The sequence below is a fragment of the Ailuropoda melanoleuca genome, chromosome 18, assembly GCF_002007445.2.
Source record: "Ailuropoda melanoleuca isolate Jingjing chromosome 18, ASM200744v2, whole genome shotgun sequence".
NCBI classification, from domain to species: Eukaryota; Metazoa; Chordata; class Mammalia; order Carnivora; family Ursidae; genus Ailuropoda; species Ailuropoda melanoleuca.
This window is the reverse complement of record NC_048235.1, coordinates 5,232,184-5,243,982: the sequence shown is the minus strand read 5'-3', so window position 1 is coordinate 5,243,982 and position 11,799 is coordinate 5,232,184. Positions and strand designations below refer to the sequence as shown.

Sequence of the window (11,799 nt, the reverse complement as noted above, 5' to 3'; positions counted from 1 at the left end):
TCTTCCTCTCCCACTCCCCCTGCTTGTGTTCCCTCTCTCTCTGGCTGTCTCTATCTCTGTCAAATAAATAAAAAATCTTTAAAAAAAATTATTATTAAAAAAAAAGGGGAGCGCCTGGGTGGCTCAGTCGTTAAGCGTCTGCCTTCGGCTCAGGGCGTGATCCCAGCGTTCTGGGATCGAGCCCCGCATCAGGCTCCTCCGATGGGAGCCTGCTTCTTCCTCTCCCACTCACCCTGCTTGTGTTGCCTCTCTCACTGGCTGTCTCTCTCTGTCAAATAAATAAATAGCGTCTTTAAAAAATAAAAAAATAAAAAATAATTTAAAAATTTTAAAAAAGAATACTATCTCTCATGAATGCAAGTGTCACTTATAAAATTTTAGCAAATTTAACCCATCAATGTATCCAGAGGATAATATATTAAAATCAAATGAGGTATTTTCTAGAAATGCAAGATTGTTACAATATTCAAAAATTAATCAACATATTTCAGCCTATCAACAGACTGAGAAAAAGAGAAAACGTTTGATCATCTCCACACATACAGCACTAACAGATGACAACATCAACATCCACTTATGATTAAAAACTCAGAAAACTAGTAAATAAATAAGGATTTACTAACCTGTTCACAATATCTATCAAAAATTTTAAGCAACAATCTTATGTCTGGAGGTTTTATACAGTGTAATAAATCCAGCAAAATAAAAAACATTTATACAGAACAGAAACAAAGAAATAAACTGTCTTTATTCACAGATGATGGTGTCGTAGAAAATCTCAAAGTGCACCAAAGAACTACTAGAATTATTAGTGGGTTTAGTAAGTTTGCAGGAAACAGAATATAAGTCAATTGTATTTACCTATGTGCAGCAATGGACAACTGAAAACTACCAAAAAAAAAAAAAAAACCCTCCACAATTTACAATAGTTCCAAAGACACGAAATAATTACAGATAAATCTAACAATATATATGCAAAATTTGCTTCCTGAAAACTACAAAACATTAAGGAATTATAGAAGACCTAAATGAATGGGGGGACATGCAGTGTTCACGGAATAGAAGACCGGTTATAGCCCAGATCTCAAGTCTCCCAAAATCGATCTGTATATCCAGTATAATGCCAACCAAAATCCCAGCACAATTTTATTTTTTTTAATTGATAAGCTGATCATAAATTTTTTTTACTGAAATGCAAGGGTATATAATAGCCAAACCTTTGGAAAAGAAAAAGAATACTGAAAGACTTATACTATGTATTTTTAAATCTTACTATAAATGTGTAGTATCAAGACAGTGTACTTCTGATGTAAGGATAGACATATAGATCAATGGGATAGAACAGAGTACAGAAATAGACCCACAAAAATAAAGCCAACTGAAATGTGACAGTGATACTGCTATTCTCTGAATGTGTATGTCCCTCCCCCCAAATTCATATGTTGAAATCCTAACTGGCCCCAAGTGATGGTATTAGGACATAGGACCTTTGGGGGGCAATTAGGTCACTAGGCAGGAGCTCTTAGAGGATGAATGCTGTTACAAGAGTCCCCAGAGAGCATGCTTGCCCCTTCCATCATGTCAGGAACAGCAAGACATAGACAGTCTGGTCTAGACAGGGGATCACACCAGAGCTCAACCATGCTAGTAACTCTGCCTTGGATTTCTGTCTCCTGAACTGTGAGAAATGAATTTCTGTTATTTATAAGCCACGCAGTCAGTGGTATTTTGTCATAGCAACCCAAGCAGACTAGGACAGAAAATGGATACCAAGACATGGAAATGCTACTGCGACAGACACCTGAAAATGTGCAACTGGCTTTGGAACTGGTCCCAGGCTGGAGGAGTTTTGAAGAAGTCCACACTGCCACAAACAGGACCTTTAAAGTTGATGCAGATGGAAGCTCAGAAAAAAAAGAGCAGAAGGGCGGGAAAAGCCTCCGTCTTCATAGCGAATACCAAGTAACCCTGAACAGAATGTTAATAGAAACAGACAGCAAAGTCCATTCTTTGAGGTCTCAGCCAGAAACGAGAAACACGTTGTTGAAGAAAGAAGGAAGGGCCATCCTTATTATAAAACGTGGGAAAGAACGCGGGGGCGTTGTGTTCCTGTCCCAGTGTTCTGCGGAGGGCAACACTTAGGAGCCATGAAATTGGTATCTGGCTGAGCAAATATCTGAGCAAAGTGTTGCAGGGGTGGCCTGCTTGCTTTTCCCTGCTTATGTGAAATGCAGAAGGAGAGAAGTGACTTAAAGACAGAATTGTTAACACAGAGAGGAAGCACCGCCTAAAAATGCAGAAACTCTCAGCCTGCCCTGTTGAAAGGAAGGGGAAAGCCCGTTGGGGGGAGAACATGAAGGTTGTGGCCAAACAGAGAAGGACGGTGGTGAGGATGGGCCACCTCAGCAAAAGCTGGAAGCTAGTCATCAAGGCAATGGATGCTGAGTACCATCTCCGCAGAAGGGGGGACCATTGTCCAGTGGAAAAATGACTCCCGAAAGCATCTCAGAGATTGCAGCGCTGTGCCGTCCATGACCGGCGGCCGGAGTGGAATGATTTTGCGGGAGGAGCGGTCTGCGGCCTCATGCCACCTCCCAGGCAGGCTGTGCCCCCGCCCTTGGGCAGCCCCAGCCGCAGCTCCGGCAGGCCTCAGGGCACTGTGTGCTCTGCCGATCAAAGCTGTGGGGGCAAGGCTGCCTCCACCCAGATTTCCGAGATGCCCTGGAGAGCTGTGGGCCCCAGGCTGAGAATTACTGCGTCTATGGGGCCAACACAGAGAGCCCCCATTAGGGCAATGCCTAGCAGAGCCATGGGGGCACGGTGGTCCCCCAGACTCCACACCAGTAGAGCACGTAGTGTGCATTAGAGCCCAGGAGGGCTCTAGGCCTATGACGCTAGGGCATGAGAACCCTGGCATGGGCCGAGTCCGCAGAAGCGTAATGGTGGGGACATCCAAAGATGCTGGGGGCAGGGATGCTTGCAGCCTTGGAAGCCCAAACCCTGCCCTAGTGGGTCTGGAAGTTGGGACCTCCCGTGCCCCAGTGGGCCTAAAGGGCAGTGTGGAGCCAAAGTTTTTCTCTGGCCTACCGCACTGTGTTGTGCCAGGTGCTAAGAATCACCCACACCTTTCCCTAGGGCAGTGTGCTGGCATGCCGGAGGATGGGCACAAGTTCCACGACTCTCCCTCCATCCCAAAGGAGAGGTTTCAGAGTTCATGCACTTTTACCAGGGCCACATTGTCCAACCAGCTGCTGAGCTCCATGTGCTGGTGTGGAGGGGGAGTCTGGGAGAGGGGGGCACACGGGATAATCAGCGAGCACTCAGGCTGGCTGCTGGGGTCCATAAAGGGCCTGGATAGTGGGTGTTTGCAGACTGGTTGTTGAGATCCGTGTGTTGGTGGCTGTGAGTCCTGCAACTTCTCTTCTCATCTGCCTGCAGATGATGCCTGGGTCCCCTCAGCACTCTGGGTGCGTTGAGACAGAAACGGACCTCTCAGGCAGTTTTCGCCAAAGCAAGGGGAAGCTGTCAAGGGCATCTCTCTCCGTGCTGAGCTCTGCCACCCTGGAGCAGGGGCGACAGGTGACAGGTAAAGTGGATCTCTTCTCACCCTTTTCCATATGGCTGTTGTCAGATTTTGTACAACAGTGGCATACTACCGTCTCCTAACAAGACTCCAGAGCTCTCAGAAAGGTCTTTTCATCCGTGGCTGGTGGTTCAATCAGTATTTCTGTGGAAAGACAAGATCTGGGACCTCCTATTCTGCTGTCATTTCCAATGATCCCCTGTAGTGTAGATATCCCTAGTCCAGTCTTTAGAGCCTGAACATCGGTGGAAACATGCAACACACACACACTCTCTGTCTCATGAAACTTAGTCAACATATGGGCTTACTAAACGAAGTGTGGCATGGCCAACAATCAGAAAAATTTAGACAGGATGTTAAGGCCTGGTGTCAATTAAGCATTAGAAGAATGTCTTGATTAAAATGGCTTAAAACCTGCCAAGAGACAGAAGCTGTTATTACTGCACAGGACTAATTAAAAGATATTTGTAGGGAGATACTCATGAGTAAGGAGATTATTCTGTAGTCAGCAAGAGAGAACAAGACAAAAAGTGGGCAGAGCAGCTTTCTGGAACCTACCACCTGTCCCTTTAGTTCGGGGACCACAGAGAGTCTGCCCATCTCTCTTTGATGGCACTTGTGATGCAGCCAAAGGCTTTTGTTCTTTCGAGGCTGTGAAGTCTTCCCCGCATATCTGTAAAGGTTTTGTCTTTCTCTTGTAATCCTCCTCCTCCCAAAACTATGATTCCACCTATTAGGGTATAGTCTCTCAGGTTTTTTCCTGAGTTATAGGAGACACAATGGTTCTAGGATAAATGAAGAAAACAAGCTGTTTGGGTCATCTCTGGCACACCAACTCCAAATTATAGATAATGGATGCCATGCTGTTTTCAATGAACTAAGCCAGATTAAAGGCCTCTTCTGAACTCGCAGGCTCCGGAACACTCACAGGAAGTTAGTCTAGTTGAGGAACAAATATTGTGCAACGAATTTTGCCAAGTCCGGGTATGGATCAGTAATACAGGGTTATTTATATTGATTTGGTGGAGAGGCTCAGTTTATCATATTAACCCAAAAAAGGCACAGTCTTTGTAAAATAAATGCAACTCGGGTGTGGTGCTTATCCAGTTTATCCCCTGATAGTGGAGAGAGGAGGGGAGGAGGAAGAAATGGAAAGCAAACCATCGCGATCTTTCACTGTTTGCGCATTCAGTTCACGACCTGCTGTACATCTCCAATGTTTTAAGGTCAGTTTTGCCCTAAAGTGAGTTAAGACTCTACCAAATTAGGGGTGCCTGGGTGGCTCAGAAGGTGTCTGCCTTCACCTCAGGTCATGATCCCAGGGTCCTGGGATCGAGTCCCGCATTGGGGTCCCGGCTCAGCAGGGAGGCTGCTTCTCCCTCTGCCTCTGCTGCTGTTTGTGGTCTCTCTGTCTCTCTGTCTCTGGCTCTCTCTCTCAAATAAATAAATAATTTTTTTTTAAAAAAAGACTCTACCAAATTATTGTAGAAAAGGTCCACACTCTGAAAATTAAAAACAAATCCAAAAAGAATTCATAAATTCTGCATTATAGAAGAAAGGAGTCCTCACTACCAAACCACATCTCTTTAATCATCAAAATTCTCTTAGCAAAAACTAAGACTCCTTCTGAGAGTCTACTTTGAGGTATGTTGTTGAGTTGAGGTCTTCCGACACTCGGGACAGGAAAATGAGACCTCATGACACTGATGAGAAGATGACTCACAGTCAGGAGTTATATAGCAGCAGGAAGTCTATACAGAGAAGCATATTGACGGCATGCTCTTGAAAGACGCCTCTGTATTTTTACAGTAAAATGATTCAGTCTTATGACGGGGAGTTATTTGTCTCGTGGGGTAAAAGATTGAGAATGTCTTAATGACCACAATGTTCCTTCTTCAGAGGGAAATGTAAAAATCTCTTTGTTGGTTGAAGTTTTTCCTTTTAGATTATGTAATATACATTACTGTCGGTCTTCAAGCTCTCATTCCCTGTCCTTTCTTGTTTTCATTTCCTTCCGGTTATCAGCCATACAGTGAAAATCGTTATGTATTATCCCAGATGATTTCCTCCTGCCCTATCCCAGTTTTCTCCCTTTTCCCAACCTACAGCTCTTCCCACCCCTGTTGTTTTCTGTATTTCCCCTCTACTTTGTACCGTGTGTGTCTATTTAACTATGTTGTGTATAACTGTATCTTCATTTGCAATATTTTTGTTAAACCCTTGGTCTTTTTGTGACAACTTCAAAAAGTATTTTTGTTACATAAATGGGCTTTTTCACTTTTAAAGAGACTGTTTGAGTCTGAAGATGAGTCACAAAGAAGTGGTATCCGGAGATCTGAAAGCCATGGTTATTTTTATTGACAAGGGCTAATAGGAATCGGCAATAAAGTTGGAAGTGTTTATTATATATATTCCAATGATTTTAGATGCAAAGAACTTCCTTTTGATGCTTTTCCTAGTTTCATTTCAACTTATGCTTAAGGGGTTCTTGATAATCTGAATAGACAAGTGGTGTTGGAATTGGTATAAGAATCCACCATGATCTGCAGCATCTCCATCTTCTTCTGCAGGCACCAATCTGGTCCTCTGTTAATTTGCAGATGTCTCTTCTGCAAATGCCAGACAGATTTAAACAACGGTTTTCACCTGAAGCCAAACCACTTCTTACTGCAGAAGAAGAGAGGCAGTGAAATAATTAGTTCATGAGTGGAATGTAAGACCTGAAACACTGTTAAGTGTGAGAATAAAAGGGTTCTGGTATGAGCATTTCTATGTGGAGAAAAGAAGCTGGACAAAAGATCTATTCAGTTGTTCCATCACCTTCACTGTCCTTTTTTACCCAACAGCCCAAGTGTTAACAAACCCCTCCCTCCTTATAAGTTCGTGGCATTGCTAATTTATGCTTCAAAAAGAACCTTGGTAAATGTCACAGTGGAACAATAGGGGATGAACAAAATACATGTGCACATAAAATTGTGAGGAGACCATCATTAAGCAAGAGTGCTTATGTGGGATCAAAGAATTGCAATCTGGGGTACAGAGATTTGGTTAGCAAACCAGATATTGTCCTACTAGGGAGCAAAAGTCAGAGGTTTTTAAAGCAAAATGGGAATGCATTGTATACATTGTTCACAAAGAATTTTTGATTGGTGCTGGTGGCAGAAAGCTAATTTTGGCTGGATCTGGTTGGTTACTAAGGATCTCACTAAGCAAAATCTCTTACTGTAGCAAGTGGCAGGTGTTCGGGCTGAGTCCTTGGAATATTCGCAATTTGGCCCAGTTCAAAAGTTCATGGTTCCACAAGTGAGGACATGCATAAGGCCCACCTCCTAAATGGCCTCCCAGCTCCATTTTAAAACCCCTTGATGTAAGTGACCCCATTTCGTTTTCCTTTCACATCTATGTTCTAAATATACCAATTTCTTCATTGTCTTACTCCTTTTATATGGACCTTCAACAAATATACTCTGAGCTTCTTCTATTCAGCACTTTTCTTTGCACTAACAATAGAACAGAGAAAATGGAAGGAATGTTTTTTATTCTCACAGGACTTATCTTCAGGGAATAAAATCCAACCAAACAAAAATAGGTGGCTAAAATAATTTCAGAAAGTGGTGTTTAGAATAAAATAATACAGTAATCCGGCAGATATAGTCTACAGTTCATAGAAGGGACAAAGAGAGGCTCTTTGAGGATGTAGCATTTGAACTGAGGTCTGAATGATGGGCATGAAAAAGACAAGCAAATATTCCTGCGAGGGTATTACAGGCATATGGAACAGCAAGAGCGAGGTCCCTTGCTTAGTTTACTGGAAGAACAGAAAGACCTGTGAAGGTTGAGCATTATGGGAAAAAATAAGTTCGGTAAGACATGAGATGAGGTAAGACAGAATGAAGATCCCATGTCACTTGCAGACCATAGTGAGCCTGTAGGTCCCTGTACCTGCCGCTGCAGTCCCCTCACTTCATCTCCCTTCACAATCTACGTGCTCATTCTTCTTTTACAACGGTCAGTTTGTGGCATCTGGGTGGCTGAGTCGGTTAAGCATCTGCCTTCATTAATGGGTAGTAAGGAGGGCACGTATTGCATGGTGCACTGGGTGTCATATGCAAGTAATGAATCATGGAACTTTACATCAAAAACTAGGGATGTACTGTATGGTGACTAACATAATATAATAAAAAATTATTATAAAAAAAAGTATCTGCCTTCCCCACAGGTCATGATCCTGGAGTCCAGGGATCCAGCCACATATCAGGCTCCTTGCTCAGCAGGGAGCCTGCTTTTCCCTCTGCCCCTCCCCCACACTTGTACACATACTCGCACGCTCTCTCTCTCTCTCTNACATCAAAAACTAGGGATGTACTGTATGGTGACTAACATAATATAATAAAAAATTATTATAAAAAAAAAGTATCTGCTTTCCGCACAGGTCATGATCCTGGAGTCCAGGGATCCAGCCATGTATCAGGCTCCTTGCTCAGCAGGGAGCCTGCTTTTCCCTCTGCCCCTCCCCCACACTTGTACACATACTTGCACGCTCTCGCTCTCTCTCTCTCTCTCGTGCACTCCCATTCTCTCAAATAAATTATAAAAAATAAATTAAAATGTTCAGGTTTTTTTCGTTTTTTTTGTTTTTTGTTTTTTTTTTTTTTTACCTTTCCCACCTCCTTCAAATCATACCTGGTAGCTGAGGGGTCTGGTGAAGTTTCAGGAAAACCGATTGTGTGGATTTTAGTGGTACTAGTCTGTTCTACAGACACATAAATCCATTTCTTCATGTTTCAGTCAGCTCAGAAACAAGCAGAAGTTATTTTTCTCTCTCTGAATCTAGGTGTGATCTACCTAACTCAATGTACCTTAGTCACTGAGTATATCAGAAGGAAAAATAAATTTGTGGATGTTCTGAACAATCCTTTCAATTGTATCTAAAAAGCTGAAAAGTTGTCATCATATCCAGACCATTATTTTCTCCAGATGACTTACACCATAGCCAAGTCAATTTGATAGGAAACTGTCACACCAGAGCTGATGACCTGGCACTGCAATCCTCAAAATAAAATGAGTGCAGAGTAGATAAGCCACCTACGAAAGACGTAGAAGGAGGACAGTTAAGCTTCAGTTGGTCTCACCTCTGTATTGAGAGTTTGCATAGTGTCAAGGATTTCCCACCCATGAGGTAACTGAGGGTCCACTCACTAATGGATGGATCCAAACAAATAAGAATTTTTTCAGTCATCACATTACTTTTATTTATATTTGCCTATGAGGCCATTCCTAGCTCAGAATGGTAAGACAATATTTTTAGATTAAAATTTGGTGATAATGTTCCTCTTTGCTGTTAGCAGAATAACATATGCAATATACACAGTTGATCAAGTAATTTAAATATTCATAAGGGGAGAATTGAAAAGAAAACCAATTTGATTGATCAATGATTTCTGATAAATGTTATTTTAAAAATAAGAAGAATATATATAACCTTAACAAATTAAAACTCATCTGAACACAAAAATCCATATAGCATTTCATAGTGAAATACTAGCCTTAATCCCATTAAAATGAGAGGGGAAAGAAGAATGTCCACTGTTGATACTATATTAATATAGTTCTGAAATTTTTGAACAGCGCTATGAGTCATAAGAAGAAAAGTCAGTGATGACTTGAGCCTACTGCTTTTCCTCTTCATCTATTCCTCCTCAAATGCCATTCAAATTATGTAGGTAGCATTTTGAAAGAGTCTGTAGGAATGCCCAGAACCACGGAGTACCATCAGTACATCAGAAACAGAAATTCCTGAAAGATACAAAACAAATGATCAGATTGAAAGAACGATTTAGGCTTTGGCCACAATTGCAAGTTAGATACTCTCAAGTGACTGCCGTTATAGAATAAATTGATCATAGAGAAGAGCTCTGAAATATTGCTATTCTTGAAAGTGGTAGGGCAGTTTCCTAGAGTACTCATTCCTTCAAGGACAAGTCTGTGAACTGAAGCTTAAGCAATGGGCCCCCTGGATTGGTTGGCTGGCTGGGTTAGGGTACTGAAGTAAACATGGAGGAGGTTTCACAATGGTAGCTTTGTATGGTAATGGAGACACATTCTCAGTTTAGACCCAAAGATACTGGCAAACTAAAGATAAGCCTTCACTGTGACAAATCATCAGGAAGATAAGGCACAATGAGCAAAAGTTAATGAAATAAACAACATATTTGGACCCTCAAGGACTAAAGGTACACACTGCCAATGTGACAAATAATTAAACGTCTACGTATCAAATTGTTTAAAGAAATAAAACCTATTGTCACAAAGCTGCACAAACAAGAAGGAAATAGATGATAGAGTAAATGGGCAGGCTTGAAAAATAGAAACTTCTAGACGTGAAAAAAATTTTTGAAAGAAATAAATATATTAATGACCAATTACTAGACAAGAGAATTAGTGAACGAAGAGCCACATCTAAATGATTTACCCAGAACTTAGAACTAAGACACAAGGTCTCACATTTATTCTAGGACAAGAGAGGAACGAGAGGAGGCAGTGCTTAAAGAGATTCTCCATAAATAATGAAAAAATACAGATCCACAGAATCAAGATAAAAAGCCTTCCTAACAGATAATATAAAAGAAATTCACATTAAGTCATAAAACAAATGCTAGATTATAGGAACATTGAAAAAAAGGACAAAAAACTTGAAATACTAATTTAGAAGTAATAATAATAGATTTAAAAATAAAAATTAAAAAAAGTAATAAAAATAATAATAATTAAGCTATGGCAGCAGAGTGAAAGCCAAAAAAGAATGGCCTGCGAGGGAAACGTACCGCTGGTGTAGAATTAGGTACTCAGTAATGCTTTCTTTCCAGAATAAGGATAACATTACAAATTGACAGATAAAGATTGAAATGATTTACCACCAAGATTTCTATAGCAAAGGAAATCCTAGAGGACATACACCATGAAGAAAGAATTTAACACAGAAAGAAGTTGCCCTCAGAGTCAACACAGAATTCTAGTAAATACCAGTAAACTGATGATAGTAATAATAATGCTCTCCAACAGATGGGATTTGAAAAAGAACAGAAGTGAACTTCTATTTAGGATGTAAAAGCTACAAAAGAAATGGCTCTTTTTCTGACCAAGAGAACAAGCTGAATAATTCACTTAAAAGCCCAGCACGGAGCTGTGTTCTCCCAGAAAGCGAATTAACTAAAATCCAAAGTGACAGGGTCCTACTGAAAGGGAGGGGGAGTGACACCACCGGGATGGGGATGGTGGTGTGGGAGACCCCAGCCTCCAACCCCCCACGAAGATCAGCAGTTAGAGAGCTATCCATGAGCATAAACCACCCTGAAAGAGCTCTGCTGTCCACTTAAGAAACATCAGAGCAACACAGTGAGACAAAAAGTCTGAGAATAACTGCACAGAAAGGGATAGAAGAGCAGCTTCGGTTTGCCTGTGACACTCCATCCTCCAGGTCAGCACCGCTCAGCACCAACAGGGAAGCCCCCATCTAGAAAAAGCCCACCTACCAGGGAAGGGGAGGAAGGTGAGTAACCAGCTCCCTCAGCCTTTGGGGCACCACCTGAAGGACCCATTTCCGTTTCACACCCATCCCCTCCAGACTGGCAAAGCAGCAATGTATGGAAGTGGCTAGGGATAGAGGAGAAAAGCAAGGGCTACTGTAACGGCCACATGCAGCTGGTGACTGCTGTCCTCAGTGACCTGCTCTGCCAGAACCCCAGCAACTTTTGCTGTAGAAGAAACCAACGGCCAGTACAGCCCCACAGACCCCTGCACATTTCCCTGAGTTGTCACCCCACAGGGGTTCTCCTTCACTGATGCCAGCCACCTGGGTCCCTTCCTACTCCTTCCCCTGCTCTGCCCCCTGCCAGAGCTGGGGACCTACACCAGCATCCAGCCTAGGCCTCTGTAGCTTCTCAATTGCAGGACATCAGTGGAGACCCCCACACCTGACCCCCATGCCATGCCTGCACTTTGGGGCTATGGACTTGCACACCTCTGGTCTGATCCCTGTTTTTGGCCTCCATTGCTGTGCCCACTGACGCTGAGATCTTGCAGCCATGGAAGTCCACACCAATAGCCAAGACCCCCACGACTGCTTATAGACCAGGATTTGAACAATTCAGAAGAGGAGGGAACACTCCCAAACTCATTTGACAAGGCCAGCATTACCCTGATAACAAGGCCAGATA

At 42.4% G+C, this 11,799-nt stretch overlaps 1 protein-coding gene across 1 annotated transcript in view; it reads right to left on the bottom strand.

Annotated features, from left to right (window-relative positions):
* Window positions 1-6,044: 6,044 nt before the first annotated feature.
* DEFB109B (defensin beta 109B) overlaps window positions 6,045-11,799 on the bottom strand; it is a 9,550-nt gene continuing 3,795 nt past the window's right edge. Inside the window, exon 2 of the mRNA XM_034647762.1 lies at window positions 6,045-6,250. Within this exon, the coding sequence (XP_034503653.1) occupies window positions 6,045-6,250 (206 nt within the window). The remainder of the gene's footprint in view (window positions 6,251-11,799) is intronic.